Below are 19213 nucleotides of genomic sequence, written 5' to 3'. Positions count from 1 at the left end.
TATCAATACATTAAAATTTAGAGAGAACATAAATTACTTATCAACTCACACTAAAGAAGTAACCAGAGTACTATTAATAGCTCTTGAATAAAAAATTTATTCAGGCCCAACTGTGTTTCAGAAATGAATTTCAAAGACACAGATAAAGTAAGGCAAATTAAATTAAACATAAATGAGGGACTTCTGGTTAAAGACAGCAGGTTAAATGCATGTCTGGCTCAGCTTCCTGACAGAACCTAACCAAAACAACAGAACAGTATTTTTCAGAAGATAGAAACCTACAAAGACAAGAATGAAAGAGGGAAAAATGTAAAAAAAAAAGCTTAAAATGTGGAAGTCAGATGAATGGGTGGTATCTGATTTAGCCGCCCAGGAAAAACTGGAACATAAACTGGAAGTAGGGAAAAAGAAAGAAGCAATCTGATTTATGTCATACAATCGCCAAAACATTTGGAACTGCCAGTTGTATACCCTCCTGGAAATTAAGACTAGGACGATTTGCTGTAAATCTGCTTAAGACACACTTAGATCCCCAGATCTCTTTTCTAACTCATCAGCTAGGCTGCTGCCCCTCCCCTTCCCTAGCAGAGCACTGCAGGTTTTTTCCTTAGAGAGGGTAAAATTAGAGGGTACCTCGGCTGAGGTGGAGGAGGGGAGGAAACAGGCGCAGCTGGGGTTTGGGATTATATAGAAACGTGGGGATTAAATAAATGTTTATTCTGAAATCTGAGAATCACAGCCTTCTCCTTCCACCTCACACACTTGGCACCCAAAACGCTGGCAGGCAGGCAAACAGGCTTACACCTTCCGTACATATTATAAGTGTCTTCCCCTGGGACTCTGACTAGCCCAAGAGAAAAGACCTAAAGCTGTGAAAAATAAAGACTCCCACAAAACAGCTCAGCTCTAGTCCCTGTCAGCAAAGACCACAGTATACACATACCCACCTAGGTGTGTAAAGCTTCTGTTCAGTTATTTAATAATGAAGTTTTGAAAATGATCAGATAGCCAAGGTAAGGCTTCAGATATTTGAGGAAAGTATTTTCTGTAGGACTCAAAGCCCAAACAAGTAATACAAAACAGCAACTTGGGGAAAAAAAAACAGACTATTGGGGGAAAAAATGGTGGAGGAGGTGGTGGGAATCTATTATTAATATATTCAGAGAGATTTGAGAATATAGAGTATTTATAAAACAAAAACAAGATTAAAAAAAAATCTTACGGAAAAATAGGAGCTGTTATAAGTTGATGCAGATGATACAAACAATACGTACACACTACTGAAAAATTAAGTTAATGAAACCTTCCAAAAAGTAGGAGAGTGAGAAGGATAGGAAAATAGGAATACAGTTGGCCCTTCCTGTCCTAAGAGTTGGACTATAAAGAAAGCTGAGCGCAGAAGAATTGATGCTTTTGAACTGTGGTGTTGGAAAACACTCTTGAGAGTCCCTTGGACTGCAAGGAACTCCAACCAGTCCATCCCAAAGGAGATCAGTCCTGGGTGTTCATTGGAAGGACTGATGTTGAAGCTGAAACTCCAATATTTTGGCCACCTGATGGAAAGAGCTGACTCATTGGAAAAGACCCTGATGCTGGGAAAGATTGAGGGCAGGAGGAGAAGGGGATGACAGCATTTGAGATGGTTGGATGGCATCACTGACTCCATGGACATGGGTTTGGGTGGACTCTAGGAGTTGGTGATGGACAGAGAGGCCTGGCATGCTGTGGTTCATGGGGTTGCAAAGAGTCAGACACCACTGAGCAACTGAACTGAACTGAACCTACTCTAGTATTCTGGCCTGGAGAATTCCATGCACTGTATAGTCCATGCAGTCACAAAGAGTAGAACACGACTGAGAGACTTTCACTACCAAGTCAGTGTTTCTAGATTATGATCCAGGAAGGAGGAGTCTGGGCAGATCCCAATGACACCCTGACTTGAGAAGACAGAGCTGAGAGTCCAGGAAATGTAAGGCAGCCAGAGTTTTCAACTCAAAGTTCTAAAGGAGAGAGTAGACAGACCTGCAGCTATTTGCTGAGGGTCCCCCTGGAGTCTTCAGCTAAGGAATAATCTGTGCATCACTGTGAAGAAACTGTTCAAAGTTGGGCAAAGAATTACATGAAATGATTATAAGGGATTTCTTTGCACAGAGCTAGGACTGGTTTCAGTTTTCAATATCTAAAATAGAAGCCTAAATCATGAGCATCAGGGAGAATACAGACAATTTTGCCTCAGTAGTGGAGAAAAAATTAGCCCTGGAGTAAACACTGTCATGGTCTTTCCTAAGGACGTTTAAAACCAAGATTCATATAATAAAACTATTTTCAGGTAATTTAACTGCCTTCCAGAACAAAATTCAAGAATATTTAAAGGAAGACAAAAGTTTTCAGCCACCAGTATTGTAAAGCAACAGTGTCTAACATCCAGTCTAACGTTCTCAGCATACAAAGAAATAGTAAAATACAACCAATAAAGAGAACAAATACAAGCAAAAGTGAAAATGACATTGAAGATAGAATTAGTGAACAACAGTATTAAAATAATTATTGTTACCGCATGCCATATGTTTAAGCTGTTAAATGAGTTGTGGGAAACCTACAACTAACATCATACTTAATGGTAGAAAAGGAAGAAAGAGTGAATGTTTTCCACCTTTGATCAAAAGCAAGGCAAGACTATGTACTCAAAAATCAATAATTAGTGTTGTGTAGAGTCCAGTAATAGACTCACATACATATAGTCAGTTGATTTTCAACAAATATATAAATAATTTGCAAAGTATACTTTATTCAACACATGAAACTGACTATTAGATATCCAAATGTAAAATAATAACCTAGATCTATACCTCATACTTGGTCCAAAATTTAATTCAAGATGGATAGACATAGGAAACAAAATCTGTGTCATTGGACTAAGCACAGATGCTTAAATGAAACACCAAAATTATGATTCATAAATGGAAAGATGTTACCTTGAATTTTTCAACATTAAGAACTTTTGATCTTCCAAAGACTCTGTAAGGGAATCTCAGAATGGGAGAAAATATTTATACAATACATATTCCTCAAAAGACTTCTATCAACAATATAACACTTTTTTTTTAGCTGTACCACATGACTTGCAGAATTTCAGTTCTCTGACCAGGGACTGAACCTGGGCCACAGCAGTAAAGGCCTAGACTCCTCGGTCACCAGGGAACTCCCTATAAATAACTTAAAACAATAAGAAATAAAACAACCCAATAGAAAGTTGTTTTGACAGATACTTCATTGAAGATGTAACATGATGGTGAAAAGGCACATAAAAATATGTTCAACATCATTACTCTTTAGGGAACTATAACCTAAAGCCACACTGATTGACAGAAATGTAAAATGATACAACTCACTTTGTAAAATAGTTTGTGATTTTTAAAAAATGAAACACCTAAGGTATGACCCAGCTATTCCACTTTTAGGTATTTCCCCAAGAGAAATGATGGCATATACCCACAGAAAGACTTTGATATGAATATTTATACCAGCATTTTCATAATAGCCAAGACATGGAAACAAGTCAGGTGACCATCAAAAAAAGAATGGATTAAAAAAAAGTGCTAGATTACTTCTGAGAAATGAAAAGGAATGAAATGTTAATGCATTGCAGTAGCATGAAAGGATATCAAAACAGCTGAGAGAAGTCAGACCTAAAAAAGTTCATACTATATGATTTCTCTTAACTTGGAATTACAGAAAATATAAACTAAATGACAGTAAATGAGCAGTTGCCTGGGCCCCAGGTGTTGGAAGGAAACGTTGCGGGTCATGAATATGAATATTGCATTTGTTGTCGTGATGGGTTGACGCATGTATGCCATGCATACATATTGCCAAAATTTATCAAATTGAATCCTTTTAAATACGTGTAGTTCATTCTATGTCACTTATACCTCTAAGTCTATTTTTTTAAGTACTTCTCTTTCATTGTGGGAACTTAGTAGGATAATATCTAAAACTGGAAAATTAAAAATGTAAAATGTTACCATGTAGGTCAGGGATATGACATTTAAATACCAAAAGAATCAGCTAAAAGTTTAGAACATGTTTTCCTAGAGAAATTACTTGAAAAGTGGGATGGAACTGACAAAAATGGACTTAGGTTTTTCATAAAAATCCCCTTAGAAGAAGTTTCCTTTTAGGCTATGTGCATATGTAACTTTGATAAAAATAGATACTGTATTTAAAATTTTAATTTAAAATTCAAAGAAAAGAAATAGTTTAATCATTGGGCAGATCTATGCAGGCTCATATTTCTGTGTAATTAATTGACTAAAGTGAAAATCAGGGTGACTTTAATTTATTCAGACTAAGTATTAAACTCAGTTGAATTTTATTTGATAATTCAGTGTTTTTCACTTTGCTTAGCTATTAGAGAGCTATCAAAGTGGTAAAAACCCAAAATATTTATCCTGAAAAGCAGAACAAAATGATTCCCTTCTTTTCAAACTTGTTTTGTGAGGATTAATTAAGCTTCTGTATAGTTATTTTCTGTATTTTATTGATTCAGGATTACTTGTACTCTGTAAATGTGTTAAATTATTTACACATCACGGGCAGCTAATGCTAATTCAGAACATACCCAGTGGGACCTCAGAGCCCTGAAATGCTAAATGTAATCTGCGGATCAGTAACATTCCATTCATAAAATGTGTCACCCACAGGTTAATGGAAATAAACAATAGGAAAGACAATGGGTGGATTATGCAAATATGCTGAAAAGATTTAAACAGGAGGAGGGGACTACAAGAACCCAATTTGTGTTTTATTTAAACATGGATTAAGGTTTATGGTATACAAAATGACTAAAGCTACTTTCCTAATTTGCTAATACTCTAAAGAAAAGTACCAGTGGGGTGGGAGTAGGGGGCAGGGAACTCTATCAAAATAAATTGGTGATTTCTTTTTTATGTATGGGTGGGGCAGAGGGTTAAGAGGGTGCAGAGAGGCAAGATTAAATGAAGGAAAATTTTAACAGTAAATGAAATGATGCACAGTGTTCTAAAGAGAAATGTGAGTGGCTAGATTTAAGTGACACTTATTTGCACTTACCTGACACCAATGAAAGTTTCACAAAACTAAAACCTAATCTGAATATAAATTCAACTACTGCTTTGTGAGGAATCAGTCTTTCCGTGTAAAATTTGGGTCCAGTAAAAGAACTTGAGCTTAAACTATGTGTGCTTTGGAGGGAAATCTCTTCAAATTACAGTGTGAAAAATAATCATTCCCATGATAATTATGCCTTAGAAAATATGTCTACTAAGTCCTTGGGTAATGACAAAAGACATGGAAATGGGTAAACTTTCCAAGTTATTAGTGTGAAGGTGTCTAAGTCAGAGCAAAATGGCGCCACGATAGCCCAGCTGCCTCAAGCACTTGACCTTGAGGTGGGGGTGGGATGAGTGGAAGAGATCAGGGAAGGAGGCTTTGCTGAACCTAACTGAACAAGGGAGGCGCTCCTGCGGGATGAAATGGCTGACATTCTGTGCTCTCTAAGTGGAAAGTGACCCTAAGAGGGACCCCTTGTAAAAAGCAGTAAACCTGCCCCTACCTTGTGGCAGCTGACTTATGAGGAGCCCACGCACCATCCCAGCTCCGACCCTCATTTCAGAATATCCACGTGGCCTGCCCTCCAGTTATCGGTGTATATGAGGATTTCATGGGACTAGAAATAATTTGGATAAATGACTTCTGGCAAAAGAGCTGCAGAAGGCAGGAGGGCTGGGGTGGAGGGGCGATGCAGTGACCCCAGCGGAGACTGGCAAATATGAGGAAAGGCGGGGAGCTGGGACCTTGCTTCCCACAGAAGTCAGATATGTGGTGTGGGTTTCCATCTTAAAATCACACATAAATACACGAGGAAGTGGGGGAAATCATTTTATTTTATCACAGAGTTTGAATGGCAAAACTTAAACAAGAAGTTAGAAGGAAATGCATTTTAAGTTTCCTCTATAGGACCTGAGGGATTCTGCTTTGATTACCATATTTTTCGATGTTCCTGTATCACCGAAACCTGAGAATCTTTTTCATCACAGTTTATACCTTAACCGTTTTAAGACATTTAAATCGTGGGACTATATAAATTTCAGCAGTTAAAAATCTCCTACATGGCTCAGTGCCCTTTTAACCACGTTTTACTGTTGTCCAATAATGTCAGGTAATGGAAAAGGGAATTATTTAGCATTCTTGGATATTACATGTTTCACTCTTTTGTTCCTCCTCTTTTAAAAGATACTGTTTTCCCTTTGGACGACCTGAGGGTGCGCTGAAAGCTACACTTTCATTACTTGAAAGGGTATGTTTGAACGTTACTTTGTAAGTACTATTTGCATTCTCGATGACTGTGTAGTTATTGAAGGAGGCCGCCGGCCCCATTCCTTAGGAGTGTGATATCTTCCAGGTTTGTTGCATTTCATCAGTTTCTCGCTTTTTCTTACTACATTCAAATTCTTCTGTAGCCTCCTTTTCCTCTCCAAAACCTTTCTGAAGCCTACACCACTGCCATCCTGAGTTTATAGCATCCTTTTGGTAATATCTGTTTTTCCCACCTCTTTTTTCCCTCTTCAGGAAATAGTCATTTTTTATTTCAGTTTAATATAATCATCTGTTTCTCAGACTGTACAGTTGTCTTGTATTATCCCCCCTTAATGTACTTCTACCTGTCATATTCCTCATATCTGTAAGCATTCTCGGCATTTAATATTCACACACATATCATTTCTTAAATTGTCTCAAAATTTATTTCAGTTCAATTTATGTGTTACTTTGAATTCACAAATGACAGAAATTGATGATGATAAAAGTCATGAAATTATATAAGTATATGAGAAGTAAACAGCAAATAAGTCTTTATGTCCATGTTAAAAATCATTTTTTAATGAAAGTATATTCTCCACTGCTTTTTTTGTGTGGTAGATTAGGTGAAAAAGGGAAGTATCATTTCATCTATCTATAAAATTATTCACATGCTAGTTGGAAACAAGCAGTTGAGTAATGTGGACAAGTTTTATTCCTTATGCATATTAAAAAGTATATCTACCGATCATCTCTGTCTCATGATTTGATTATTCTGGTCTTGATTTGTTGACTTCAGAGCACTTGTTCTTACTGATTTTTCTGCTCAAGGAATTCCAGGTAATGCATTATTTATTCACACCTCTCTGAAAAGCAAAAAGGGGAGACAGTGTTCAGTGATTTAAGAGTTTAGGAGAGGAGATGTAGAACTGAGGACTGTAGTGAGATCTTTGGAATACAGATTAGTGTTATCTATCTATCTCTGTCTTATCCTTGATCACTGTGAATATTATTGTCATAATTATTTTACTAGAATTTTTATAATATTAAAAGCTGCATGTAACTCAGACTTTTCATAGTTTTCATTTCATCCTATGCATTAAGGTATTGTTGATGAGACAAAAGTCTTTAAAGGCGGCTTTGGTTTTTAGAACGGCATCCCATCCTGGGTACCCAGCGCAGCCTGGCTATGTGCTGGTTTCCATGGCAGAGCTACTTTCCTTCCCCCAGCAGGGAAGAGTTAGTAATAGCAGAGATGCCCTCATGCCCTACACTGACAGGTGGCAGAATGAACAGTGACCTTTATTTCAATTATAGTAACTGATCATGTCTCTTACTGAACTGAGGAAATGATAAGGGCTATTTCTTCATTTTCATGTCTGTACTTACTGACATCTTAGAAAAATAAAATCTGCATGTGAATTGTTGATACTTACGATGCCCTGAATAAACATGGGGAGGAAGCATGAAACATATGTTGTGCCTCCCTTTTGCACTTGCCAGTCCTTTATCTGTACTTCTCCAGGAAAGGGGATTCAGTTTCCCCACTGAACTGAACTGAACACACACTTCAGACAGTGTCCAACTTCTAGATACTATGAAATACTGCCTGATTTTAACCCTAGATACAGGTGTTCTAATTTTAAAGCTGTTACTGTTATTTGAAAGCTTGGCACCATGGGGAAAGTCAAATAGTAAAATTAATCTTAAATTTTAGTAGTAATCACATTAAAAAGAATAGTGCCTGTTAATGCTTTAACTGTAGGCAGAAGGATTTTTTTGTGTGTGGCAACAAAGAGTCTAATGTGCAGTTCTAGTTAAAGTGCCGAATATATGTCAGTGTGTTAAAGATTTTTAATATGAGAATATGAAGAAATTTTAATTTGATAGGAAAGGAAAGTTTTAAGTGATAAAGTTTGCTGTTTTCAGAAGGAAACCTTGCCGGACAAGATGAAAACATGTTGTCAAGGATGACCAGTGCTAGAATAATTGAATGAATTTGAGATTATAAAATCCTTAGTGCCGAGGCTGGTCAAAATAGAATGAAATAATGAAGCATTAAATGGACGTCTTCATGCTCTTTTAATATTCTTTTCAAAGTGAAAGACAGAGTAGTAAGAACACTTACAAAAGTATTGTCTTCTTTATGTTAAGATTTTGCTGTACCTGTTTGTAGAATTTGAATGGAAGCAAAGCAAGAAAAATCACATTACTTATAGGGAAGATAGAGTTTGACTAATTGTATAATTAAAACTTATTGTAAGCAGTTTTTTTTTTAATCACTTGGAAAGTTTTAAGGAAAACTGTCAAGGAGTCATTATAAAAGTACTTAACTGAGTTATATTTTGAATTCTGGATATAATTGCATTTTCCATTTGCCAACAGTAATACTTGTAAATGGAAAATCCAAAAGTATAATTTAGGAACCCATAATAATAATTTAGGAAAGTAGTCAGTTTTTGTTTTTGCTTTTGTTTTTAATTTCAGAAAGCTTCCTTTTGTTTTGACATTTAATAGTCCTTTCATTTCACTAAAACAAAGAAGCCCACCTCCCCCTGCTCGGCCCCCAGCAGATCAAAATAAAGTACAATTAGTAAGAGTAGCTGCTGCTGCTGCTAAGTCACTTCAGTCGTGTCCGACTCTGTGCGACCCCATAGACGGCAGTTCACCAGGCTCCCCTGTTCCTGGGATTCTCCAGACAAGAACACTGGAGTGGGTTGCCATTTCCTTCTCCAATGCATGAAAGTGAAAAGTGAAAGTGAAGTCGCTCAGTCGTATCCGACTCTTAGCGACCCCGTGGACTTCAGCCTACCAGGCTCCTCCATCCATGGAATTTTCCAGGCAAGAGTACTGGAGTGGGGTGCCATTGCCTTCTCCGAGTAAGAGTAGAGATCTTAATTATTGTAGTCTGTAAATAATGCTTATTTTAATGGAATTTGTATTTTCATGTATATTGCTCCAAATATTTAAGGCTTTTAAATCAAGGATGTACAAGGTAAACTTTGTACAAGGACAAAAGTTTCATCCCAAGGACCGTAACCCTCATCTGAAACAGCTGCTCTAGTGGCTTTCTGTTTCCCTGGAGGAAAGGCGACAGTCACCCTGAATGGTAGCTTGGCCTATGGGAGTTTTCGATGTCCTTACATGAGGCTTAGACAGGAGGGGCCAAGACTCAGAGATCCCTTCCCAGTTGTGAAGTGCCTACTCATTGCTCCCCTGAGGTTACGTAGGGCCCCTTCCTACTAATAACGTTTAGGACAATTCGTGTACTTGCTCTCCGTATTCTGTACAGTCCCTGTCTTTCTCTTTCTCTCTCTAGGTTTTAATGAAAGATATTGCCACTCCCATACCAGCAGAAGAGGTGAAAAAAGTGGTCAGAAAATGTCTTGAGAAAGCTGCCTTGATCAATTACACAAGACTCACAGAATACGCCAAAATAGAAGGTCAGTGCAGTGAGCAATTGCTGAAGTGGCCGTGAGAGCCAACAATGCCTATTAACTGCATTTTCTGTGAGAAGTCCTTTCCTTCCCTGAACAAACCTGTGCCGTGGCAAAGGGAAATGTCTCATTAAAATCTCAGCTGGTGAACTGAAGAGCTTTTTCCTATTCATTGCTTTAATATGCCTCCTGGGACTCTGCTTGAATGAAAGACCCGGGATTCGTGCTTAAGTTGTCCTTTGTTCTTATTTTGAGTTTTGAAGAAACCAAAACGTGTTTTCATGGGTTGTATTTTTTGACATTACAGTGAGTATGTCTAACATTTAAAGGATGGGCAGTGTATTCATTCTTGGTGTAGTGTTACATAATTTCATTTTCACTTCTGCAGTGTCTCTCAGAGAAAAGAGGAAACTTGTTGATTATGGTGAGGGCGGAAACAAACTGATAGAATGTCCTTGCAACTTTTAATTGCTTACAATATATTGATGCATTTGAAAGATTCGATCTCTTGAGAGGATTGTGCATTTTTTCTCTTTCTTCAGGTTTTATTCATTAAGGATAATTATTCATTTTCTTCATTAAGGTTTAAGATGCTTAGAAATACATAGATTGAAATTTGTGGCAAAGTCACACAATCAGCTCTTATCTAACTGTCCTTTGACTGATATAATTAAAAGCAATAGAAATGACCTCAGATTCTCTAATTATCATAAAACTAGCTTGTGTAATACATGTAGCTTTAACTTAGGGAAAAAAAAGTTTATGGTATTAAATAGTTATCTCTAAAAATAAAAAATAATTGTCCATTAGAAAAAAATTTAATAATTTCTAATATAAAAGTGTACTTAATGAATTATACGTTTATTAATTAGTTGATATTATGATAGATTCATCAAAACTGGGACGGTAAAATAGGTGATTATAATTGGCTGTGTTATATCCTTTTTTCTCTCCAAACCTGATCAGGCTTTCTAACGAGCACATGATAACCAACCTCCTGAGTGATTAACAAAAAAGCCATCCCATCACTATAGCAACCAATATTATATCACGAGAGTAACAACATGAGACCTCCTTAGTTACCAGTTTAACATCATTAATTATGATATCATGTTGTGTTAAAGCAAAAGCGATGAATATTAGATCATTTGGGGAAAGTAGAAACAGATTGGTTTTCACGTTTTAAATACTCATCCAAACAATTTTCATGTTTTGGGAATACTGGGTTTTGTGAACATGGATTGAAAGAATTTATATAAAAATAGAGATACTAAAACTTTCAAGTTTGGCAAAGAGAAAAAACTTGTGGATAACCTAAGCAAACACAAGATTGTTTTATCCAAATATTATGAACCCTGTACAAAAAAACTTTGAGAATCCTTTTGGTCTTTACTATTTTAGTTAATATTTTTGACCATTACCTTATCCAACAATACTGAAAAAATATGCCATATATTTTTAATTTTATTTCTGTATCTATTTTCTAGTTGTAGAGTCCATTTTAATATGGACAAATGAAAAACTTTCTTTTATTTATATAAAACCATAGGCTTCTTTCATTAATCAGCTAAATAAACACATTAACAACGTGATCAGAAAGAAATGGTTAGTCTTCTGAATCACACACAAAAACAAGTCTGTGTTAGAGAAAAGCCTAAAATAGGATCCAGTGGGGTGGGAACAGGGAATCCTCCCACCTGTTCCTTTCTGGAGTCATCCCTCTCAGAACATTCTAGAAAAGGGATCTTAGAAATCTTGTCAGAGACTGCTGAGCAGTCTCTTTTCCAAAAAAAATGCATGCTTATTAGATAAGGAAGACTTTTATGCTTTTCATTTTCTCCCTTTCCCCTCTATTTTTGTATCTTCAAAAATAAAGAGTTTTGTTTCATACTTAGGGCCAGACCAAGAACAAACTCAACTTGAAGTTAGAAATAGGATGTGGGCTGATTTCTTTGCTTTTACATTATGCAAGTGAGCGACATGGATAGACTTTGCTTTTCTCCTTAATTTTCTTCTCTTATGTTTTAGGCCCAGCAGAAAAGGAAACAGGTAATAAATGTTTGTGCATGCATGTGCCGTTATTTCTAACGTGGTGGTGTTGTGTTTTGATATGGATGAATAGCTCTTTCCCTTTCAGGGGTCTTGTTTGATCACTTTGACTAAGATACTGAAAAGATTTTGACTTTTGTTGGAGCTATTGCTAATGCTTTGTAGGGAAAATACAGGCCATTTATCTCTGCAAAAATTCAATACTATTTTTTGATATGAATTCAAAGCAATACATGTTAGGCTGTATTAATGTTATGCATCAGGTTTAAAGCATGTACACTAATCTTATTTGGAGCTGTCGTCAATATTTGAAGGACTCTTACAACTAGAAAAGAGGACCATCTTCCTTTCATCATTCCCGAAAGATAACCTGAGAGTAAAAACATATAATGCTGTTAAATAAAAAGTAAGCTGCTCTTACCTTTGCAAGTTGTTCATCATAGCAGAGGTTATAAAACTCCATTTTCAAGAAATTGCTGGGAAAGAGTTCTTCTCCAGGTCTCTAAGGTTTTTTAAAGGTTTTGTTACTTTTGTGTGTGTGCATACCACTTTTTCCCATTGTAATTAATTTAATTACAGGGGCCATTGTGTGTTCATCCCATCCATCTCTGCTTCAGATTCTTGCAGGCAAGGTCTCTACTGAAATTGTTCACTGTTTTGTCGCCTACACCCAGCGCTGTGCCCATGACACAAAGTAGATACTCACTGCGGAGAGAGACAAAAGGGCCATTAGTTAGTTCCACCTGAAAACAAAGGTGCTTGAGACAAGTGATGGACCTTTCTAATGCTAGTTTTCTCATATTAGTCAAATTTTGCACAGAGTTTTATAGACAAGTTTACTTGGGTTGTTTTTAACTGAAGTTTTCCATTAAGGACACTATTTCATTTTTGTTTTTTCCTACCGTCAATTCTCTTCCAGTATTTGACCTCAGAAAGTGTCAGGAACAAAACACTCAGAGCGAAGAAAAGGGGAAAGAACACACCTACAATGATCGCTGAAGTGCACTTTAGAAAAAAAAGGAATTCGGAAAAGAATATGAGACTCTCCTCCCTTCTCATGACAGCCCATTGTGAGAGCCACAGTCCCATGCTCTTTAACAAACTTTTTCAAAACCTTTTAGAGCATTTTATCTCAAACATTTCTGTTGAAAATAGTTTTTACGTAATTTGCAGACAAGAAGTCCAGGGTTGTCAGTGGTTTTCCCATTTGCCATAGAGTAAGCAAGTCAGCCAGCTGGGACTAGAGTCAGGTGTCCTGATCCCCAACCTACAGTGGCTACGCTTCTGCCCCCCGTGAAATGAGACGGGGTCACAGTTCGCCTTGGTAAGGATGGAGCAGAGGCAGTTGCCCTACTTGTGAAACTTGCTGTCCCCTGTGTACTCACTTCCACCAGATGAAAGTCAGTCTTCCCTTCACTTGCGTTTAACATCCCTGCCATTTCTCAGCTGTCTAGGCTGCAGACTCTGGGGAAAAGACTTTTTAAAAATTAAATGCTTGCATAGAAAAGAGAAAAAAAAAATCAGTATAGTCTCAGTAGTTTAAGTGAATGGAGGAGAAAGATACTCTCCGTGGAAGACAGTTCTGAAGTAACAGAAGAGAGGTTTTCAAGAAATGTTATATTCTTCTAGTTGCATTGGGTTGCAAGTTAACAGGGTTGCTTAATAAATGTTCTTGGAAGTGCTTTTAACAGTGAGTAAAAATGAGAGTATCAGTTGCGTGTGGAGGTTTGATAAAACTTTGAAATAGTACTCTCTTGAGCATTATAATCATTATCCTCAGTTAGTTTGTACGACGCAAAGAATAAAATTCATCCAGGGTTTGTCATTATTTTGTCGTCTATTGACCTGCCTGTTGCCCCAGGGGTTTTTCATTTATACTGCTTCAATAGTTTCTTAAACTGCCCTTCAAAATAAATATTTTACAGATGAGGCAACTGAGACTTTAGAAAAAGTCAGCAACTTGCATGAGGTCATGCTGCGATTAAAATTCAGCAGACCTGAGATTTGTACCCATGTTCCTCAGTCACCATAGCCCTCTCCGTGCTCTTCCTCTGGCTTCCCTGCCTCCAGGGCTGTCTGATCCAAAGTCATGACAGTTTCTGATAAACCACTCACATGCATCGCAAAAGCCAAGGGTGATTTGTACAATCACTTTTTCCAAAAATAATATTTAATAAGAGGAAGCAGTTACATGCTAGGCCCTATTCTAAGCACTTTACATTTATCCTTTACAACCTCTCTTTACAGTAAATATTACTTTTATTTTAAATATTACTCTTATTACCTTTTAGAAAACAGAAGTAGAGGGGTAATTATCTACGAGCTGATCTCTGGTCACATAGCTAGTAAATGGAAGATTAGAACCCACCGTCTACCTATTAAGCTGTCTTCATATTTTCCCTGCGTCTTCCTTCCTCTCCATTCTGCACTCCGTTAAAATGGACATTTGAAATGGAACAGTGTGGCTCATAGAGATACAATGAAAGCCAAATTTTAACTGAAAATTCTTTGTTAGTTGTATTTAAGAGGTATTTTAAAAAGCAGTGAAATTAATGTTAAGATTATAGGTTATTAACCCAATATATCCAAATATTACCATATAAAAATGTATTCAGTATACACAGTTATTACAATATTTTACATTCTTTTTTTCCTATGATGTTTTTGAAATCTAGTGGGTATTTTCCTCTGCCAGCACACCTCCATGACAAGTAGCTACTCATCCATATCACAGTGACCAGTGGCTGCTAAACTAGACAGCACAGGTCTCTGGTGGAAGGCTAAGAGGACTCCAGAAACTAAATCTTTATTTTCCCTGACACTTCTTAAGTGTCAAATGTTGACTGTAATTAAAATGTGCCACCTCTCTACAACCCCGAGTGATTCTCCCTTATTTTTCTTTATAACCCGTACGATCTAACACGCAAGAGAGTTATTTCATCCAGCTATTGTCCTAGAATGTTAGCCTCTCCCCTCCAAGGGCAAGGCTTGTGTATTTCAAAACTGCTGTATCTCTAGTGCTGAAAAAAGTGCCTGGTGCGTTGTTACTCGATATATACTTTATTGAATAAATGATTCAGTTTATGGCACAGTGATCAGACTCTACTGTAGAGAGAATATCTGTAAACTAGCAAGCTGGCTTACAAAAGGTCATTCAAACCAACCCCTGAATAGTTAACAGCATAGAGCAAAAATGAACCACTGATTTAAAATAACAAGATTGGAAAAATTAAACCAGAATTTCCTGCCCTTTATTGGGGTGGGGGTTGGAGGAGGCGTGGTGAAGAGGCTTTGGATCACACAAGCCAGAAGTTATAGACAGCAGTTGTATTAATTACAGCTAGTAATCTAACCTGTTTCAGTAGTTGTTTCTATCATTTAGAATGATGTTCAGCATTTGACTGATAGTTCTCATCCTTGGGAATTCTTCAAATTTTCCATTGGCAGCACAGATTTGAAGAGATAAAGGGATTTTACAACTCTGTATTAGATGAAATAAAACAGATGAGCCTTCTCTAAATGCCTTCTTTCCTTCTTGGTAATTATTTATATGAGTTTTATGAGAACACATTTGTAGTTCATTTGAAGAATTCATTTGAAGAACCTGCAATTTCTAGAAAGCAATTTTTTGTTGTTGTTGGAGATTTACACTGTTGCAAAATCAGCCAGTTTCCTCTTTGGTTTAATTTTACCCCTAACTTTTTGTATAATAGGAGGATCGTTTTTATTGATAATCTAAGGTTCAAAATGATACTGAAACTAGGTTTCTAATTGTGTGTGTGTGTTTTTAATCACATGCCTTATTGATGCAAATTAGTTATTTTTGAAGAATCCATTTGTTCTTTAATTCAAGGAATTTTTTAATGGACAGAAACAAAATGTCTAATATAAAATGTCTAATAACTATCTCTGCATTCTCCTAAAAACTACGTAAAATTTTGTGACTTACGATGAAAGAGGACAGAGACCTCTCCTTAGAGCTTGCCTTGACCTGAGATGGTTTACATCAGTTTGGTACCTAAGCTCCTTGTAAATCTCAATACGTGGAGGTGCCCTGAACAGAAGGTAGCATGGAATGAACACGCAGAGGCTTTGTGCAGTGAGGATCTGTCTGGGCCCTTGTTGCCAGGTTCCCGGCTCTAACCCCCTAGTGCTCTCATTTTCAAGGTCTCAGTTGAGCAGGAGAGACATGCTTTCCCAGAGGGCCGCACTGCTGCTTTCTTTGAGTGGAGAAGTTGCACTGCAGCCTCCTTACGTCATTAGGATGTGTTTGCCATCTGGGTGGCATTTTAATGTAGCACTTCATTGTCAAAGTGGAGTGGTAAATAATAAATATACGAAATCAGTAAAGAATCTGCCTCCAGTGCAGGAGCCCCAGGAGATGCAGGTTTGATCACTGGTTGTGGAAGATCCCCTGGAGGAGGGCATGACCACCCACTCCAGTATTCTTGCCTGGAGAATCCCATGGACAGAGAATCTCCTGGACAGAGGAGTCCATGGTGTCACAAAGAGTCAGACACAATTGAAGCAACTTAGGACACACGCACATTCTACTTAAGGACGTGTGTGTACAGAAGTAAGTTTATAAACTGCAGAGTTCATGAAAAATTTTTTGTTAATGAATAATTTCTTTCTACCATTTCCAGGATAACATAACAGTTTACTGTCATCAGAGTTTTTTGAGTTTCCTTACAAATTTAATTTTTTAATTTTTGGAAGATTGTGTGTCACCGTGAATTCAGGCTAGAATGTCTAAGTAATAGACCTGAAATCTTGCATTCCCATAAGCCCTGACAACACTTTTCAAGAGGTAATTTGTGTACCAAAAGAAACAAGTGGAAATGCAATTGTTAGTTGCTCAGCCATGTCTGACTCTTTGCAATCCCATGGACTGTAGCCTACCAGTCTTCTCTGCCCATGAAATTCTACAGGCAAGAATACTGGAGTGTGTTGCTATTCCCTTCTCCAGGGGATCTTCCTGACACAGGAATTGAATCTTAGTTTCCTGCATACAGGCAGATTTATTACCATCTAAGCCACCAGGGAAGCCCAAAGTCCTTGCCCTGAAAATAATAAAATTAAAGAATTGAAGAATATCTGTCCAGCCTTTTAGGACAATGTGACTTGGACTCTGGCATCTTGGCCTGAAAGTAAAAACCTCAGTGACCATTTCTGCTTCTGATGATTTCACCTGATGGTTTAGGGACAAATTGATAGATACAATGTCTGACTCTAAAACAGAATGACCGGTTGTCGCTTTCTTTAAAATATTTGAGAAAATCATATAAATCTGTAAATTTTTTTTTGAGCTACCCTGATTTAGTATCATTGATTATCTAGATAGGGATCAAATTAAAATTCATTTTTGTACTGTATATAAGGAAAAGCTGTGAGAATTTTTCAGGTGGTCAAGAAAATATTTAAATTACCTAAGAAGATAATGGAAAATTCTTCAAGAGATGGGAATACCAGACCACCTGACCTGCCTCTTGAGAAACCTATATGCAGGTCAGGAAGCAACAGTTAGAACCAGACATGGACCAACAGACTGGTTCCAAATAGGAAAAGGACTGCGTCAAGGCTATATATTGTCACCCTACTTATTTAACTTATATGCAGAGTACATCATGAGAAATGCTGGGCTGGAAGAAGCATAAGCTGGAATCAAGATTGCTGGGAGAAATATCAATAACCTCAGATATGCAGATGATACCACCCTTTATGGCAGAAAGTGAAGAGGAACTAAAAAGCCTCTTGATAAAAGTGAAAGAGGAGAGTGAAAAAGTTGGCTTAAAGCTCAACGTTCAAAAAACGAAGATCATGGCGTCTGGTCCCATCATGTCATGGGAAATAGATGGGGAAACAGTGGAAACGGTGTCAGACTTTATTTTTCTGGGCTCCAAAATCACTGCAGATGGTGACTGCAGCCATGAAATGAAAAGACGCTTACTCCTTGAAAAAAAAGTTATGACCAACCTAGATAGCATATTGAAAAGCAGAGACATTACTTTGCCAACAAAGGTCTGTCTAGTCAAGGCCATGGTTTTTCCAGTGATCATGTACAGATGCAAGAGTTGGACTGTGAAGAAAGTGAGTGCTGAAGAATTGATGCTTTTGAACTGTGGTGTTGGAGAAGACTCTTGAGAGTCCCTTGGACTGCAAAGGAGATCAGTCCTGGGTGTTCTTTGGAAGGAATGATGCTAAAGCTGAAACTCCAGTACTTTGGCCACCTCATGAGAAGAGTTGACTCATTGGAAAAGACTCTGATGCTGGGAGGGATTGAGGGCAGGAGGAGAAGGGGACGACAGAGGATGAGATGGCTGGATGGCATCACTGACTCGATGGATGTGAGTCTGAGTGAACTCCAGGAGATGGTGATGGACAGGGAGGCCTGGTGTGCTGATTCATGGGGTCGCAAAGAGTCAGACATGGCTGAGCAACTGAGCTGAAGTAACTGAAGAAGATAATTGTTTCCTGAGAGCTATAAATTACTTTGATTCTATCAGCTAGGATGATACAATTGAAATGTTAATTTTAAACTATTTTTACCAGCATGTTCTTGTCAATATATTGATATCTTTCACAGCTCCTTGCCACACCATTAGCCTTATTCTATATGATGTATGTACAGAAGGTATTAAGACCATATTCTTTTTTAAAGTATTATGCAAATAATATAAATTCAGTTTGACTATTTCCACATCTGATCTGGAATAAATGAGGATTTCTAGTATGTTTATTTGCCCCAACTTTTCTCTCACACCAACTCACTAGGCACTCAAGATAAGCACCTGCACTATAAAATTTGTGTTCATGTCAGTTAGCCAACTGATGACAATGTTGGCAGATTCGTTCCATATATCCACAGCCAGTTTGGGAACATAACAGGCAGCAGTTGCAGGGATTCTTGACTAGAAGACGCAAGTGAAGGCATGATTTGCTTAAGTCTGACAGAGCTTTCATGTTCTGTGTGTATCTTCCGTCAGCTTAGGACAGAGTACAAGTGTGTGGTACAGTTGCTCACTAGCCCTCTGTACACTCAGGTCACTAACCAACTAAGTGAAAAGTCAAATGAAGACATGAGGTGCACCCCTGTATGCCGGTGGCAGCATGGTGGCAGTGCTTTCAACCCTCCTAGGACCTCTGCACCCACTGTTTATCCACAGCTTTAGTTACCAAAGGACAAGGGTTCTGACAAAGCATGGAGACATTTCTTTTCAACTTTTTATTTTATATTGGAGTACTGAAGCTGAACCTCCAATACTTTGGCCACCTGAAGCAAAGAACTGACTCATTTGAAAAGACCCTGATGCTGGGAATGATTGAAGGCGGGAGGAGAAGGGGACAACAGAGGATGAGATGGTTGGATGGTATCACCGACTCAATGGACG

At 37.6% G+C, this 19213-nt stretch overlaps 1 protein-coding gene across 1 annotated transcript in view; it reads left to right on the top strand.

The window, feature by feature from the left end:
* CADPS2 (calcium dependent secretion activator 2) overlaps window positions 1-19213 on the top strand; it is a 562792-nt gene that overhangs the window by 420049 nt on the left and 123530 nt on the right. Inside the window, exons 16-18 of the mRNA XM_052639068.1 lie at window positions 6274-6337; window positions 9656-9779; window positions 11802-11822. Coding sequence (XP_052495028.1) covers window positions 6274-6337; window positions 9656-9779; window positions 11802-11822 — 209 coding nt within the window. The remainder of the gene's footprint in view (window positions 1-6273; window positions 6338-9655; window positions 9780-11801; window positions 11823-19213) is intronic.

The sequence above is a fragment of the Budorcas taxicolor genome, chromosome 4 (assembly GCF_023091745.1).
Source record: "Budorcas taxicolor isolate Tak-1 chromosome 4, Takin1.1, whole genome shotgun sequence".
Taxonomy (NCBI): Eukaryota; Metazoa; Chordata; class Mammalia; order Artiodactyla; family Bovidae; genus Budorcas; species Budorcas taxicolor.
The sequence above is the reverse complement of the archived record's forward strand: the minus strand, read 5'-3'. Positions and strand labels throughout refer to the sequence as shown.